The sequence below is a fragment of the Lipotes vexillifer genome, unplaced genomic scaffold, assembly GCF_000442215.2.
Source record: "Lipotes vexillifer unplaced genomic scaffold, Lipotes_vexillifer_v1.1 scaffold880, whole genome shotgun sequence".
Classification (NCBI taxonomy): domain Eukaryota; kingdom Metazoa; phylum Chordata; class Mammalia; order Artiodactyla; family Lipotidae; genus Lipotes; species Lipotes vexillifer.
The window spans coordinates 30284-48352 of record NW_006776345.1 but is presented as its reverse complement, the minus strand read 5'-3'; the positions used below and the strand labels follow the sequence as shown (position 1 = coordinate 48352).

The 18069-nt window shown below is 46.3% G+C and overlaps 1 protein-coding gene across 1 annotated transcript; it reads right to left on the bottom strand.

Annotated features, from left to right (window-relative positions):
* Positions 1-3103: 3103 nt before the first annotated feature.
* SLC16A2 (solute carrier family 16 member 2) lies at positions 3104-14314 on the bottom strand (the record flags this gene model as incomplete). Its single annotated transcript, XM_007450340.1, has 5 exons — positions 3104-3324; positions 4924-5152; positions 8992-9135; positions 10452-10902; positions 14143-14314. Coding segments are annotated over 5 exons (1217 nt in total), but the record flags the coding sequence as incomplete, so codon positions are not given.
* Positions 14315-18069: the final 3755 nt, after the last annotated feature.

The following is an 18069-nucleotide window of genomic DNA, read 5'->3' as shown; positions in this document are numbered from 1 at the left end:
AAGCTCCACCCCTCTCCTGTTCAGTGTATGGCCATAGGGAGATGGACTTTATTTGTACCTTTTGGGTTGCTGAGGGTGGAAGGGCAGTAGGTGGGACCAGCTGTCCATGGCCAAGGCCACGTGGTCTGGAGTGCTTGGGAAGAGAGAACCCCAGAAGTATGTGTTGGTTGGGAGTGAGAGCAATTGTGAAAAGATGGGCTATGCTAAAATTCAGACATGGCTCAGATTTCTTTTTGCTTGGAGCTGGTTCTGCCAACACCCTTTTGGAAATGGGTTCACTATATAGTTGTTGAATGAAGTGTGCAAGTCATGTTCCCCTGCTTGTGTTGGTTTCTTCATCTGCAAAATGAGGAGTTTGGACTGGACTGGAAGTCGACCTGAGTTCAAGGTTTCAGCCTGCTCTGTCACTGACAAACTGTGTGAGCCTGCTGCAGTGCCTTATATACAGGCCTCAGTGTCCTCACTTAAATTCAATGCAGAGTATGGACAAGGGAGACTCTAAGGTTACTCCCAGCTTTGTCATTGTTATAGGTCTCTCTTCTGTATCACCCTCAATTCCAGGCTGCTGCCTGGCTGTATGACCCTAGCCCATTCAAGTTCCCCCATCAATTACAAGGGAGAAGAAAAGGAGTACAGACCCTGGCATAAATTTGATTTGAAATGAGATTTCAGTTCTGAAACTAAACTTCCTGCTGTTAACCAGGTTAAGACTATTTCACCCATGTAGGCAACATAACACACCAAAGCTGGATTTTTAGATCTGTTTATTTTGTTCCAAACCTTCTGAGGATTTAAATGTCCCAGATCTCAAGCTCCCAAATTTTGTTCGTTCTCCTTGATTTAACTGTGGTGCATAAGAGGCTGCATCTTACCCTAAATATTAATACTGTGCTGCTTTCGCCAACCAACGTTCTCTCCAAAAGTGCACAAGCACGCACATGCACGTGTACATGTGTGGAAGAAGTAAACTGACACCCTGCCACGTTATGTGACACCTGATAGGGCAGATTTGGGACCTGTGAATGTCTTTCCTTCATCTGGAGAGAAGTGGGTAGCACCCTGATTCTTAAGAGCTATCCATACCATGAGCAACAAAGGAGGCCCTGCAGAACTGCCCTCAGGTGACTTGGTGGGAGGGGGCAGGGAGCAATGGAAGCAGGGGCTTTGTTGCTCCAACATTTTCAATGGCCTCTTCTGGGACTTAAAGAGCTCCTGGGGCCCAGCTCCTCCTGTTCCACTGCTGTTTGGGATAACAGGATCATAATTAGGCAGGCCCCTTCCTATTCACAGAGCCAAGAACCAATGGGTTTTCCTTTGGGGAATTGATAAGAGCTGGACTGGGACCAAGGGAGGGGGCTTCAGACTTTGGCCTTGAATAAAGCCATCAGAGGCCAACCATGCCCCAGCTGCCTGTTTGTAACGGAAAAACTCATGGGTGGGGACCACTGTCTTCTCTGGAGCTCCTCAGGGGCGATCTCATCCTCCTGGCCCTGGGATGGCCCTGGCTCAGGGTGGCAAGTCACTGTTAGCTCTAGGTGACAGCCAGGGATGCCTGGTAAGAAGATGATGAAAGGTTAGGGTAATAGGAACACAGCAGAAAAAGACACAGAATAGGGAGAAATACAAAGAGGCTGAGTGAGGAGAGAGGCTGAGCTCCTAATAAGGTGAGTTGTGATGGCCGGACACAGCGTGGCTGGAAATGCTCTTCAGCAAGAGTGCTTCCCAGAGCTTAGGCATAGGGAAACATCTGGTACTTACTTCAGAGGGATGAAGATGGTCCAGAGTCTACCTTTCCTGGCACCTTTAATGCCCACTAAGTAGAGTGGTCCAGGATGCCCAGCATGGGGGACATTAGGTAATAAAGGCTAGGATGGTTTCCTCTTCCTAGAAGTTTTCCAACCCTATGTGCAGCTGCTGCCTCTACCTTTGGGGGATCCAGGTTGGGAATGGGATTTTCCCTCAAACAGTTCCTTTTCTGGCCTGGCCCAGGTGGAAATGTTGACCTGTCATGAATAATGAGAGATGGAGTTGGTCCTTCCCCAGGTCCATAACTATTGCTCCTCCCCCCACCATGCCATTCCCCCTGTAATCAGTCTTCCTCTGCCTGCTGAGAATGAAAGGAATTTCTTCACATTTTGACAGGTGGATATAAGGATTGGGAGCTGGGACAGCCTGCAGGTTAATGCATTGTCCTGGAAAATCTGTAAAACATCAGTGAGTGGAATTTTTCGGTGTTTAAGGTCCCTTTCCTATGTGATATTCTATTATTCCACTATAGGATTATAGCAGCTTGAGCCAAAAAATGAGATGTGGCTCAGCCTGAGATGAGTGGAATTGATGCTAGTGTTAGGGGCGGGCTGGGCCAATGTGAGGCTGATTGGCCCAAGCTCTGGGTCCCTCCTTTCTTCAAGCACCCACGAGTCTATGACAGTCATAAAAAGAAATAGAGGGGGATGAGAAGGGAGAAGAGGCAGTAGAGGAAAAAAAGGAGGAAGGAAAGAAGAAAGCAGGCTGTTAACCAACCATATGATGGGGAGACTCTCTGTACACTTGTAAAATGATGTCACCCATACCTCTTGGGAAGCCATAGCCCTCAGAGACTCTGAGGCTAAACAAGGCTCCTCGTCTCATTTTACCTCTATGCCCTTTCCCTCACACCCCCCGATGGTTCCTAAGGACAGATGGCAAGGAACTCCTCAGCACACAGGCTTGGATCTTCCCACCAGGCTCCTGGGGACACAGTAGCACCTTTGGCAGTTGCTTTTAGTGGGTGACTAACAAGCTGGGCCAGGAGTTCCCATCCTCCTCCTCCCCCAAGAATTAGAAAGTATATGGAGAGGGTCCAAAGGCGAGGGGGTGATCCCAAGCTTTCCTAGATCCTGGGAGGAGAGGACCCTGGCAAGTTTAAAGGTATTCACAGGGAGAATTTGGTTAATGAGTTTGGAACACCTGGAGCTTTGGCTCCAGGGGGATGGTCAGGTGGCTGAAATGCTGTATGTGCAGGTTTGGGAACAAGTGTGCTGGTGGCAAAAATGTAAATGCTGAGCAGGGCAGGGTGAAGGGAAAGGTTTGGGGAGGAGCACACGATGGCAAATATGAGGCATTAGATTGGTTCCTCAGGTGTGGGGGAGCCTGGCAGCAGCTCTCCATTGGGGTCTGGGTCAGGGGTCAACATCTTATCCTTGCTGGAATCCCTTTGCTCTTTCTTGAACATCCTTTGATGCATCAGAGGGACAAACAAGAGGATTACAGCTCCGACGATCGGGGGCACACCGGCAAAGTAGAAGGCCACATGATAGTCCCCAAAACAGTTGCGGAGGAGCCCTGAAAAGTCAACAGAGACAAGTCAAGCCCAGCTTTGCCCTCTTGTACAAAGGTGCTCTCTGCCTCTTCTAGGGGCCATCACAATGCCTATCCAGAGACTCTTGGCCTGCACTGCCTTGACCCGAGAGCCCCCTCAGTTTAAACACTCCTAGATGGAAGAAACAAAACCTCTATTACAAAAGACAGGCTGCTCCTCTCTGAGGCACTGGGGTTGCAGGCTCTTGAGGTTATGAAAGAAGCAAATGAAGCTTCTCAATTTCTCCATTTCTGACTTTCATGAAGCTACAGCTAACTTCTAGTCACTCCAAGGTATGGAGTTAGGAGGGAAGCTACTCTAAAAAAACTCCACAGAAGAGGACCAAGACTTGTTTCGGTTCACAGTGATATACCCTTCCACCCCCAGCTTGGGCTAGAGTGTTCTTGTGGAACAATTCAGCCAAGTTCCTATTTTCCCTTTCTTTGAAGTGCCCATTTGCCCTAAGAGGAGGCTGTATGTGTATCCTTCCTTCTAGTTACAGATATGGTTGGCCCCTCTGGGTTCCTCTAGGTTGCCAATATGGTAAATGTGTTTGGCATGGGATACAGGGCCTTCCCTGCTCACCTCCAGAAGCTAATATGGGACACCTCATAGGGAGGATGAGCCCAGAAACACTACCTAAGAAAGGCAAGTAGGCCCTGAGGCTGCTTAGGAGGTAAGCAAAATGGAAAGAGATATGGATTCTGGGATCCACCTTTGGGATCAGGAGTTGGGTAGAGGCTCCCCTCCCCCAGTGGACAGTGTGGCTGTTGAACAAGGGCCTGAGTAGAAGGTTTTGTCACTGTAACACAGCATGACCAGTGCCCTCACAACAACTTGCACAGAATTGGTATTCAAGGAATACTTGTTGAGCTAGCCCAGTTGGCCAGCCTAGGAGACTCTAGCCCATGAATCAATATTTGCAATATATCCTAAAGAAAGGAAATGATGTTCTCTTCTTATTAGTTTTCCTTGTTTCCTAAGTTCTCTGGGGTACCAACAATGTCCTTGGAAGTGGAGAGAGAAATTGGGAGTGCTGAAAGATGGCAAGCCAACACTTTGCCTGTTGCCTGCTGGAAGTGAGCCTCATTGGTCCAGTCCTGGGTTGTGTTCTTAATCAAATCTTTTCTACAGGCTCAGTTCAGAAGCTGGTAGAGGAGGAGGGGTTATCTCTAAGTCTTAATAAAACCAGGGCCCACTTTCTCTTCTCTTCCTGCTCAACTACCTTCCAAATAATTACTTGCCTGTAAAGAGAGAGAGAGAAGATTCTGGATCAATAGAATGGTCAGGAAGGCCAAACCCATTTCTCTCTCTACCGTCCCAGAATCAGCCATGCTGTCTACAATAAAACCCCACAGCAACAGATATACAGCCATGAAAAGCCCATCCCCCCAAATGAATCCATGCACATATACTGTCCTTAGTCTCTTTCACCAATGGTGGTAAGGGGTTTCATGCACTCTGACGAGGCTGCTTAAATAGAAAAGGAGAAAAGGGACTTTAAGCAGAGGTGCTTAGGAGATCTAGGTCCCAAGGAAGACAGGACTCCCCCACTCATGCCCTCCCTGCATTATTAACCTCACCTGCAATGGGGGGTCCGGCAATCATCGGCAGGGCCATCATGCCCAGGAGGTAGCCAATGGCCTGTGAGGCCTGCATTGGGCCCACCAGCTCAAATGCGATGGGGGCCATGATGGTGATGAAGAAGCCATCACACAGGCCCAGGAAGAGACAGACAACGATGAGGCCCCCGAAGCCCCGGCAGAGGGGAATCATCATGGACATCAGGCCCAGGAGCAGGAAGGAGATGACCTAAAGGAGCAACAGCCTGAGGTCATGTTGTGCTTGCCTGACAAGACCACATAGTAAATCACATCTCCTTTCTCAGGGCCTCGTTTCTACGTCTGTAAAATGGGGCAAGGGGATATCAACAGAGAGCCCAGTGGACTAGTTACTTAGGCCCCTTCTAAGTCCTGCTTAGAAGGACTTAGGATTTAAAGATTTTAAGAGAGCCCCTATTTAACTTTGATTCTGTCAAGACTTTTAAAAGAGGAGGCATTGCTCCTATCCTCAAGAAGTTGTCTTTTAATTGGATTCTGAGATAAAGGGAATTGCTGTTGCTGCTTTCTGATCTTGTGTTTGTCTGCCCCAGGCAAGGGGTCTGGGATCAGACCATGCTGGTATTTTCAGATCCATGTTAGATATGGGAAGAGGAAGGGGAGGAAGTGAGAATGACTTGAATAATTGAATAATGATTAGATGGGGGCATGAATGGAAGGCACAGTTTCCTGAAATGAGGGAGCCAGTCCCCATTTTTGTGGGAGACTGATTTTAGAAAACACCTTGGTATGAAGGAGGCCATTGGGAGGTTCACCCAGGTTCCTTAGGCTTTAGGACATGGGACACACCACCCATCTCAGACACTCAGACGCTATGGCTCTTGGGGCTTCTGGGCTTGTCTGGGCACCCTGTGAAGGCAACAAAGGGGGCTCTAAGGAGAACCAAGACACTAGGAAGAGGTCTAGGGAGCCTGAAGCCAGTCCAGGGGGCACTGACTAGCCACTGGGCTTTCTTTGGGCTGAGCAAAATGACTCTGAAGTAAAGAAGCTGCCTTTCCAGAGGTTGGTTTTTCCCTCTCAATAGAGATAAGGGCCACTGGACACACAGCTGGCCTTTTGATGAAAGTCATCTGCAACCTGTGTCCATGAGCCAGAATGAAGACCTGGGCTCCACCCACTGTAGACAGCAGAGCCAGGTTGTCCCAGGGTCAGGGCTAAGGCCTGATCTGTTAACCAAGGCCTTGACAGGATCCAGGATTTTCTAATAGTTCACACAAGCAGGCTGACTTACCCAGGAAGCGTAAGTCACCACATGGTAAGGGTACGTCACCACATCACCACATGGAAGGCAGGTAGGAGGGTCAAGGCTGTTTCAAGCACTAAAGATTTTCTGTGTTGTTGCTGCCAATGGGTTTGTTAGGCTAATTGGTTGGATTTTGCAGAGGATAAGAAATGTCCTGGTCATGCCATCTGAGGAAATCTCTTTGTTAAGGGACTTTTGAACTTTGCCCAAGATGTTTTGGGATAGTTAGGCAGAATCTAGGAATAAGAACCCAGATATCCCAGTTTCTCCTCTAGGAGATTCATGTACAACTGTAAGATAAAACCAGACCCACTTATCAGCCAAGTCATAATGGTATGGCAATTAAGGAGTTAATACCATTATATAATACAAAGGACCCCATTAACTGATTTCAATTGGCTGTAATTACTACCTATTGTATCTAGCTGCCTCTTAACATCCTCCACAAGGCCTTGCCAAGGTTCAGAAATTAAAAATCCCTCTTGGAACTGAGAATCGGGCCTCAAGAACTGGCCCAAAGTGAGGTTGTCCTGCAGGTTGTCACCACTTCCTTACCAACAGACTGTCCAGGGGCTTGATACCAGACACATGTGCCTGTCTTTGTCAGTAGTAGGAACCACAAAGTCTAGTGGATGGCTCTTCAGAACCTGAAGCTGTGTATACTCCTTTTCTCTCCCAGACCAGTACTCCTGCATCTGACCCAGGGAGAAAGGGAGGCAAATTCTCGTGATGGAGTATCTTGAGTAGCTCAAGAGAGAGAAGTTCATTCATTGTTTTGTGCTTTCAGCCTGAGACACTTACCAGCACAGTGAGTTTGAACAAATCACTTTCCCTCTCTGGGCCTCAGTTCCTCAGTTTGTAAAATGGAGAACTTGGACTACAAGTTAATGAAGATATGTTTCAGCTAAAAAGTTCCAAGATTATTTTATATTATTCTAAGTGGTAAAACTGGGTCAAGTAAGAGTGGAAAAGGGGAGAGATTGTTGTGTGGGTAGGGGAAATGTTCAGCAGAAGCACTGGGCCATAAGCCTAGTTCTTCTTCTGACTAGCTAATGCCTCTGTCTCTCTCGGAACTCCCTCTGCACAATACAAAGCAAAAACTGCTTGGGCCCTACCTTTCTCCTAGGGACTACAGTGAGAAATGAGCTATATGGCTAGGCAAGGGCTTCTGCCTTTCCTCAAGATAAAGCCCTGGCCCAATACTAGCTTACCCTGATCTCCAGCACTCTTTGGCATCTTGGAGTTGCTGATATTGACAGGGAAGACCCACAGGGGTGCCATATGGAAGAGGCTGGGAAAGCCACACACAGTCCTATGCAAAAAGCCACCCAGGTAAGGTCTTGCTGATATTGGCACAGGAATTTAAAATTTTGTAATTGGTTTATCTCAATCACAGCCTTTTGGTTTGACCTTGGTCTAGTCACTTATGTCTGGGACTTGGTTCTGCCATCCATCACTTAGTGTAAAGTGGAATATGAGAAGAGTGCTACATAGGAGTTCAGCTCTGCCATGACTGTCTGAGTCTTTCCCTCAGTTTCTCCATCAGTGTAATGAGAGGTTGGACTGGATGGACCATAATGGCACCCTGAGCTCTGACAAAGCAGATTCACTAGCTCTTGCAAATCTAACACAAAGTTAAACACAACAGGAAACCTTAATCATATCCTCATCCAAGACATACGAGGGTATTTAGGAAAACACTTGGGGCTATCAGAAGACAGAGAAATCCCTGCTGTGTGTATAGTCAGGGCCCCTTGGAAGTTCTTTTAGGACTTCTCCAGGATAGTCAGAACTCAACCACATTCCTGATGGACTGTGACCCACATGTTTTCTGGGGCTGCTGTTATCCCTTCACAGGGTTCCACACTTGGGCACCTTCTGGTAAACCCAGCTGCTGTAGCAAAAAGCATGAGCCAGGTCAGAAAGACAATATTGTTGCCCAGTAGACAAAGACAGATAGCTTGAGCAGTAGTCTGTATTCAAGCCAGACCAGAGCCCAGGTCACACAAAAAGTGGCCTCTTGAGCATCCAGACGGCTACTGACCACAATATGAGGCTACCTGTGTCACTGTGAGAAGGATTAAAACTTTGCATGGCTATAACACTTTTTACTTCTCAAAGCCTGGTCACACCTGTATTCCTTTTGATCCTCACCTGCAAGGTGAGATAGGAAAGGCAAGGATTATTCTCATTGCATGAAAGAAGAAAGTGAGGTGTAGAGAGGGCAAGTGAGGTCTGGCCTTTTCTGGCAATTTTTTTGTCCATCAAGAGGATGGCATTTGAGAGCCAGTATTTGGTGCCAAGTAGCTCTGGAGGTATAAGAAGTGATGGGTCTGGGCCTAGAGGAGAGAGACACTGGGCCACAGAGTACTGCAGATGCTCAAGACCCTCCAAGAGAGTATAAGGTAGCAATGAGTTCAGTCTTCAATGGGGGCAGCATCTAACTCCTGGCTTCAGTTTCCCTCTTTCAGATGGGAGAGCCTTTATTAATAAACATTTTCTTTGAAAGTGTTCTTAGAGGTTCTATTTACACTGACAGCTTTAACTACATCCTCACTCCATTTTGATGAAGGAGGCAGAACAAGGATGATGATCTTCACTTGAAAGCAAGGGAAACGGAGGCTTAGAGAATTTGATTGACTTTCCCATGTCACACAGCAAGCTGGTGTCAGAGCTGGGGCCCAGGCCACAGCAGTTATACATCCTACCATTGTATCCCAAAGGCTGGAGACAACCTAGCATCTGTGGCAGGCTGTTTTCCCCACAGTAGACAGGGTGGTCACACTCACCTGCAAGTAGATCTTCTTAAGTCCAGGAATGGAGTCACTGACACGGCCTGACACAAGGCGCCCAAGGCCTGAGGTAGCTCCAATACACACCAAGAGCACCCAGGTCTGCTTGATTTCCATGAATTCCTCTTCCACATACTTCATCTGTAAAGCATAGCACCAGGCCCACGGGATAAGAGCAAGAAGAAGAGCTGGCTGGTTAATTGTTGGCATACCCAGACCCTCTACTGCTTACTTCCCTGGACCATGGCAAGAGTTCCTTCTCTTGTAGCTCCCTCCCTTATAGCCTTAGCTCCAGAACAAGCTCTCTGGCTGTTTCTAACAGCTTAAAAGGCTGCATATCCCTTGGCTCTCTGGATTCTGGGTTTCTGAGCAACAGCTGAGGGCAGTGGGTGTCTCTAAGCCCCTTCCAAGCCTTGGCAGGACAGAATACAGCCTTAACAACTGAAAAAAGTCCAAGGGTTCCCCTATTATCTCCTCATTCCCTGACCCAGAACTGACAGCCTGGGGTAACAGCAGGTGACCAAGGGAGAATGATCCACTAACTTCCAGGTAATATTCCAAAAGTGTGCTTTAAGAAACACAAGGTCTGTGGAAGATAACAGCTGGACTACAACCAACAAATCTTTCGCCATGTAAGTTGGGTGTATGGTGGTTAAACAAAGCTTAATTGATTTCTTTACAGCAGGATTTTTGGTACCTTTAAAAGATTGCTACACATTATGAAGCTAGAGAAATCTAGTATATGTTATTTCTTAAACAAAATTACTTGACCCCAAAGACTAGCATTCCATAAGACACACTCTTAGAAAACTCTATCATTGAGGGACTTCCCTGGTGGCCAGTGGTTAAGACTCCGTGCTCCCAATGCAGGGGGCCTGGTGATCCCTGGCTGGGGAACTAAGATCCTACATACCACAACTAAGCCAGCGTGCTGCAACTACTGAGCCTGCATGCTCTAGAGCCTGCATGCTGCAACTAGAGAGCCCAAGCACTGCAACCACTGAGCCAACATGCTGCGACTACTGAGCCCATGTGCTGCAACTAGAGAAGCCCACACGCCACAGTGAAAAGACCCGGCACTGCAACGAAGACCCAGCACTGCCAAATAAATATAAAAAAAAAAAAGAAAGAAAAGAAAACCCTATCATTGGGTCATCTGAGGCAGCCTCCTGTATCCCGGTAATGCTTATCTTCTCCTGAAAATCCATCTAGATTTATCAGTGGGGGAAACCATAGGCATGGACCTCCCCGTGAGGAACTTCCCCCATTTCCCATTGAGGTCTTCCCTCAGCCTGTGCTCTTTCCTACTCTGGGTCTCTCCAACCACTGTTTTGTCTTTCTCCAAAGGTTCCGGGTCTGCCCTTTCAATGTCTTCTGCTCCTACCCTCTAGACTTCAGGCAGGTTAAGGGCAACTTCTTGGGGTCAGGTAGGGTGGACCCACCCTGGTATTCCTCACCAAGTGTACATAGGGAACGAAGTAGCCAAGGGCAGCAGCAGCGATCCCGAAGGCCCAGATGCGGTAGGTACGTTGGCGGAACACTCGCATGTTGAAGTACTTCCTGAGCTGAGCCAGAAAGCGTTGGCACAGGGTATGGACACCTCTCTTGCTTGGGGTGTCCTGCGAGCTGGGCAGGAGGGGTCGGTAGGTGAGTGAAAGCAGTGTAAGAATAAACATAAAGGTACTCAGCACCTGGAAGGTTTGGGCGAGCTTGATCTTAGCCCCCAGCGTTTTGATGAGGAGGGGGAAGGATATGGAGAAGATGCTACTCCCAGCAGACACCACACCATTGGCCAGACCCAGACGGCGTTGGAAGTAATGGCCCAGGATGACGAGAGATGGCTGAAAGGCGAAGGAACAGCCACAACCAAAGAGAATCCCGTAGGTGAAGTAACGCAGGCTTAGTGAGCTGTGGGAGAGACATCAAGAGCTATCCTCAGAAGCCTGACCAGCAATCCACCTGCCCTTCCCCCCTCACCCTCCTGAGATCTGCATACCCCCACCCTTAACCCATGGCCCCAGTTACTACTGACCCTCAGAATAGACAAGGAATAGGACCTTCTGATCCCCATTTTGTAGATGGGGAGACAGAGGCTCAGAGAAGTAAAGTAATTTACCCAAGGTAGCATAACTGGGGATCAGCAAAGCTTGGACTTGAATCTAAGTCTGTGTGACTCTAGTTTGAATCATAGTACCCCATCAGAGAATACTGTTCAAAAGAAAGCCAAAACTAGCCTATGCAAAGTCTGGATGAGGGGCTACAAAGAGTAAGTAAGTCAGTGCCTTAGAGAGAATAGTTACACCTACTGCTCACCTAGACACCATGGTTGGGCTGGTAACCAAAGCTTTATCCCAAGTAACAAGAAAGTTCTGCAAGGAGCCAAGATTCTAGAAGGTTGAGACCCTCCATAGGACTCTTCAGTGTCTTTCTTCATGCTCAGCGTCCTTAATATTTCACAGAATGGTTGATGGTATTCTGAGAGACACCCCCTCCCCAACCATGCCCATGGTCCGGATGTCCCAAGACCCTTTACTCCAGGCCCTAGATAATTTCCATGGTGATCCTAAAGTAAGGAGTTTCTATAACTTCCAAAGCCTGGCTCCTCTTGCTGGACATGATATGGACTAGCTTCCCAGAGTAGCTTGGCTGCTTGATGGGAACTGGAAACTCAAAGAAGTTGTAGGCCTGGCCAAGTAAGAGAAGCTCTGGCTTAAAACCCTTAGGCCCTGCTTTGACTATAAACTTCTATAACAGAAGGCAAAGTATAAGAAGGGAAAAGGCCATGGGAAGGTCAGCTTGGCTGGCCATTTGCCTTCAGATGATATTGGCACAAACTAGTGAAAACTTTTGTTTTCTTTTTGATGCCTCCACATATTTTGCAATACTTCTTATCTGACCACATAATAACCTAATACTTTCCATGGTCAGGCAGTTCCTCTCCATAGATAGATCCAGTCCTCATACTAAAGGACTGGACCTATGCTGCAAAGATGAAGTGGTGCTAGTACTCATGATTCCAAGACAGCTATCATCATCATTTCTTTCTATCTGCTTGCATTCATTGGATATGAGCAAGGGCTTTGGTTTCAAAAGGGTTGCCTCTACTTAGAACACATAGCTAAGCCAAGTGCTCCTCTTCTGTCAGATTCCTTGGGGCTTCCTCCCATTAGAATCTAAGTACCATTTGGGATTGACCTGGGCTGGGGGCCTTGTCTAAGGGAGAGGAGTTATGAAGGTCTGAGGGAGACCCTCAGGGAGGGGGCCAGTGGGAGCAAAGCATGGGATTCAGTTCAGGGAGCTGTGTGGTGGATCTATTTCTAGCTGGGCCCAAAGGCAGGAGGCCCCTGAGCAGGCTTGCCAAGGCCTCCCCACCCCTGCCTGAACTTTGCCCCACCTCACACTATCCAAAGGAACTCAGAGCCCTGATTCAAGCAACAGGAAAGATGACTTGGAGTTCTAGCCACAAGCAGAACCATTTTTCCACTGGATGTGAAGCCATCCAGAAAGTTTCTTGGCTTTGAAGATGTTCTTGCAGAAAGGGCAAAGGGGGCGGGGGAGGAGCTTAGGGGCTGGAGAACAGAACGCCTACTCCAATGTGCCTAAAGAAGAATGCCAGGAGAAAGCACATCTGAGCTCCTTCCCCTCCTGTAACTGAGCTCATGTGGATTGGAAGGAAAATGGGATCCGTATGTTGCTAATTTGTTTACACTTTGCTCCGCTTGGCCTTAAAAAACAGGCCTCTGCTGTGTAGCTCTGAGACTGGAGCCGCTTCTGAGGCCTAGCTCCTTCCCACAAGGAGCCAGACACGAGCTTGCTGAGGGCAAATGAGGCCGACCACCAGAGGGGTCCTGAAAGGGTTTGGAGCTGCTGCCCTGGGAAGACTGAGCAGATTACAGACAGGATATGGTTTTCCCTGCCTCTGTCCCAGTTGGATGGGACCAAGCCAAGAAACCATTGCAGGCCAGATCCAAGCTCTGTTGGAGGGTGGGCTGGGCAGCCGGAAATGCTCAAGTCATAAAGAAAGCTGGCTCAACCTCACAAGGCCCAGTTGTAGCAGAACACAATTATCATCCTCTGCTGTGAGTGGAACCTTAGGCCTGGAGAGCATAACCATGGTCCTTCTCTGGGGAGCCAAGCTCAGAAAGCAAGTCTCTGATAAGCTAGCCACGTCTCCAGGCTGGCATTCTCCTATACCAGCCCAGGCAGATTGGAAGTAGGAGGTACCATAACTCCCCAAAGTGTCTTTGGCAGAAAGTCATTGGAGTTCTTTAGGAATCCCATATTCCTCAGGCTGTGGTGGAGGGTTTTTACTTCTCTCCTCCCCTACAGACATGCTTCTGGAGAGCTTGCAGAAAGAAAGCAGAAAATGAACTTGTAGCCTGCTCCTTGCCTGACACTACCAGTTTCTGCCAGTGGGACCTATGGGACCAGAATTTGAGGTTACCTAGCTTAGGCCTAGTTAGGTAGCTGGGTGCTGGGTCTGTATCTCAGTGAGGGAGGCTGCTAAACATCCCTTCTCACACCCAAGACATGAATCTTTATCTGTTCCAAATCATCCATGCATTGCTATCCAGAAATGGAAAAGGACCAGAAATGCTAAACAGCCTTGGGCTCAGCTGACCTCTTTTTCAGCATAAGATTACCTTAGGAATCCTGTAATGGTAGGTGTTCACATGGGCTTACTCCAGAAGTTCATTTCCAGGAGGGCAGTTGAGGTCATGAGATGTGTGGCATATTGAAGGGAAATAGAATGGCAGAGCTGGAAGACACCTGAAAAGACCTGATCTAATCTCCTCATGTTACAGTATAAAAATTGAGGCCCAAAGAGGGGAATGGTACTCATGAATTGTTCCATTGCCATTCAGTGGCCAAAACTTGACTTGGGCCCAGCAGTATGAACGCCCAAGCTTTGGCTCCTCCCACCACTTTGGAATTCTTGGATCCTCTTTGGGTATATTCCCTACCAATGTGTCCTGGGAACCCTACCAAGATGAGTCCCATTGGACAATAATTCCTGGGAGCAGGGTCTTGAGGACCCTACATGGAAAGGGCCACAGGGGATTCTACAATGAGAAGAGTGTCTAGTTGAGGCCCAGAAAGAAGCCAACCCTCAGCCTTGGGCAAATGGTCAGCAACTCCTAGCCTTACCTGGTGAAGGAGCTGGTATGGAGGCCAATGAAAGCGACGGCAGCCCCTGCAGTTGCTGTGATTCGGCAGCCCAATCGATCAGTGAATATACTCACAATGGGAGAACAGAAGAAAATCATGCCCATTGAGAGGGCTCCTACCCATGCTGCAGAGAAAAGAAGCACAAAGACACCTTAGTTTAATGTGTTACCTGGTGGTGCGGCTGGTATCTCAGATCTTCTCTGGCCTTTCACTGGGGGCATTGCCTTGGTCTGCACTGCCAGCCTGCTAGTCCCTGATGGTCAGTGAGGTTAGGCAATTTTCAAAGTGCCTGTAACAAAGCAATGTGAGAACCAGGAGTCTAGTTCATAAGTATACCCAGAACTTCAAAGCTGGGGCAGGGAGCCTTTAGAGATCAAGTCTGTGATAGAGACTTCTAGCTAGCTACCACACAGCTACACTACATTTCTTACCCTGTTCAGCTGTTTGGCTTGACCGTGTGACTGAATTCTGACCAATAGCATGTGGGTAAAAATGATAAATACCACTTCCAGGCCTGGACCATAAAAAGACTACCATGAAGTTTCTGCTTACTTGGGAGCTATAACGGCAGAGTGACCTTGGAAGCCATGTATTAAGACTGGCGGAACTGCCATCAGTTCTGTCTGGGTCTGTGAATGGAGTGAAGTTCCCCCCCCCTCTCCAATCTGGAACCCCTGCCCTGAATGTTACATAAGAAGTAAAGAAATGTCTTGTTCTTTAATCTACTGAATTTTCTAGGGCTATTTGTTATAGCAGTTAAACAAACAAACTAAAACAAAGAGGTTCCTCTACAACCGTTTTACTGATAAAGAAACAGCTCCAAAAATGTGAAGGGACTTGCCAAAGATCACACAGCAAGTTAAGTGGAAGAGCTGGAACTCAAACCTAACTCTCCTTATTTCTAGTCCAATGTTCATTGTATTATATCTCTTACTGGGATGAATGAAGCTTCCCATCATTGGAGGTGTGTAAGCAGAGGTAGATATAAAACAGGGGATTCAAGCACTGTGGTCAGATTTGGACTAGCCAACAATTCAAGCTTCCTTCCAGGGATGCTAAGCCAGATTTACAGCCTTAGGCATTGGGCTACTTGGCTTCAGTGCCAAGGAGCATGAGAATTAATTAAGCCTTCAGGAGCTTAGGTAAGACTTCTCTTGGTCATTGGAACAGTCCTGTGAAGATGCTAAGACTAAGGAGTAGGGAAGGCCACAGACAAAGGGCTCCTGGAATTGTACAGGGACACAGGGCAGGTTCAGGAGATACTCAAAGATTTATAAGGACACTATGCAAGAGGGTCATGTAACTCTCATGCTGAAATCCTTCATCAGAGGCAATGTTTGGCAAATCCCTGACTCCAAACTCAAATAAGAAGAGTTTATTCTGTTTATAAAGGCTCTTAAGTGTCTGTAACAATTCTCAACAGGGAGGAAGAAATTTTCCCTTTTCCTTGTATTCTTCCAGCCCATTTCCCCTTGCTCAGCCCTCAGAAAGAAAGCCCAAGCTTTTTTTGTTTGAAGGCTGTATCAAGTTTCATCATGGGCCTCTGTTTTCTAGGCTAAACAATTCTTAGTTTCATTAATATTTCTTCTTAGCTTTAGTTTCTAAATCTGTATTACTTTGAGAGCCCTCCTCTTAACACGTTCCTAGTCTTCATCATCATCATCAAAAAATATTCATTGAGTGTCACCTGAACAGGATGCCAGGCCAGCTTCTGGCTCTCTTCAATTGTGGAGCCCCAAATGGGCCAGAGGAGTGCAGTCTGAGGTTAGACTAGTCCACTGTCTGAGTCTCTTTCCTCAGTGCCTAATAGGTTGCTCAGATCTCCACTGGCAATCTTTGCTTTGCTGTGGGTGCCATCTTGAGTCTTAGCTGGCTGGCTCCAACAGTACTGGCTGAGACTGCAGGAGAACCTAACTCTCATCACAATTTTACCTTATACCTTTCAATTTCATCTCTTATCAGCTATGGGACCTTGAGCAAATCACACAGCACTTCTCTAATCCTCCGACTTCTCATCTGTAAAATGAGGATTAAAATTCTCCATGTGCCTTCCCCAAAGTTTTTTTTTAATCTAAAGATTATCAGATGTGATCATATGTATGAGAGCTTTATAAATACCAATAGTCACACCATACATAAAAATTAATACAAATGGATCATAGACTCAAATGTAAAACTTAAAACTTCTAGAAGAAAATATAGGAGAAAATCTTTTTGACCTTTAGTTAGGCAAAGATTTCATAGATAATTACCAGAAGTGTGATCCATTAAAAAATTGATACATTAGACTTCATCAATGTGTAAAATTTCTGTTCTTTGAAAAATACTGTTATGAAAATGAAAGGGCAAACCACAGATTGGGAAAAGTATTTACAATACACACATTGATAAAAGACTGGTATCCAGAGTACAAGTGTGAGTTGACTCTCATAACTCAATAAGACAGCAAACAATCCAATTTAAAATACGGGCAAAAGATTTGAACAGACATTTTACACACAAACACAGGATGTGAATGGCAATTGAGCACATGAAAAGATGCTCAATATCATTAATCATTCAAGAAATCCTTATTAAAACCACAATGAGATACCCCTATACAACCACTAAAAAGGCTTTTTTTTTTTTAAATGACAATACCTAGTACTGGTGAGGATATAGAGGAACTGGAAATCTCATACACTGTTGATGGGAATGCAAAATGGTATACCTGCTTTGGAAAACAGTTTGGCAGCTTCTTAAAAGTTAAACATACAGGGGGACTTCCCTGGTGGTCTAGTGGTAAAGAATCCATCTTACAGTTCAGGAGACGCAGGTTCTATCCCTGGTTAGGGAACTAAGATCCCACATGCCGAGGAGCAACTAAGCCTGCACACCACAACTACTGAGCTCACACGCCTCAACTAGAGTCCGTGTGCTGCAAACTACAGAACCCACATGCTCTGGAACCCGTGTGCCACAACTACAGAGCCCATGCACCCTGGAATCTGAGCGCCACAACTAGAGAAGAGAAAACCCGCACGCCACAACTAGAGAGAAGCCCACACGCCACAATGAAGAGCCCACCTGCCTCAACAAAGATCCCACGTGCCACAACTGAGACCCAATGCAGCCAAAAATAAATTAAAAAAAAAAGTTAAACATACAATTACCATATGACCCTAAAATCATTCTCCTGGGTATTTACCCAAGATAAATGAAAAATTATATTCATACAAAAACCTGTACCTAGATGTTTTTGCAGATTTTCATAACTGCCAAAACGTGACAATAACTCAAATTGTACTTCAACTGGTGAATGGATAAATACGTGGATATACATTAAGACAATGGGATACAACTCTGCAATAAATAAGAATGAACTACTGATACAGGCAACAACTTGGACAATTCTCAAAAGCATTATGCTAAGTGAAAAGAAGCCAGACACAAATGATTACATTTATATGTAATTCTGAAAAGGCAAAACTGTGGGGTCAAACAGATCAGTGCATGCCAGGAGGAAGGATGAGGGGAAATGACTCATTGTAGATGATCATGAGGGAACTTTTTGGAGTAATGAAATGTTATATATTTTGACTGTAAGTGGTGATATTCTTTTGTCAAAATTCATAGAACTGAGCATATAAAAAGGGTGAATATTATCATATGTAAATTATACCTCAATAAATCTGTTATAAAAAAAGAAGAGGGGGCAGGGAAGCAGGAAGTGCCAGTGAGAGATCTCATTTATGATGTATGTATTTTTATTCTGGCTGGATTTTCAAAAAAACTAGTTCGAGAGTATTATCAAAAATGAAAAACTACTTAAATTCAGTAAATTATCTTACTGTCATTTTATCAACTACAACTCACCATTATTTGGCCCTTCTGAATTTCTAAAATACAATGAAAGCTGATGATTGG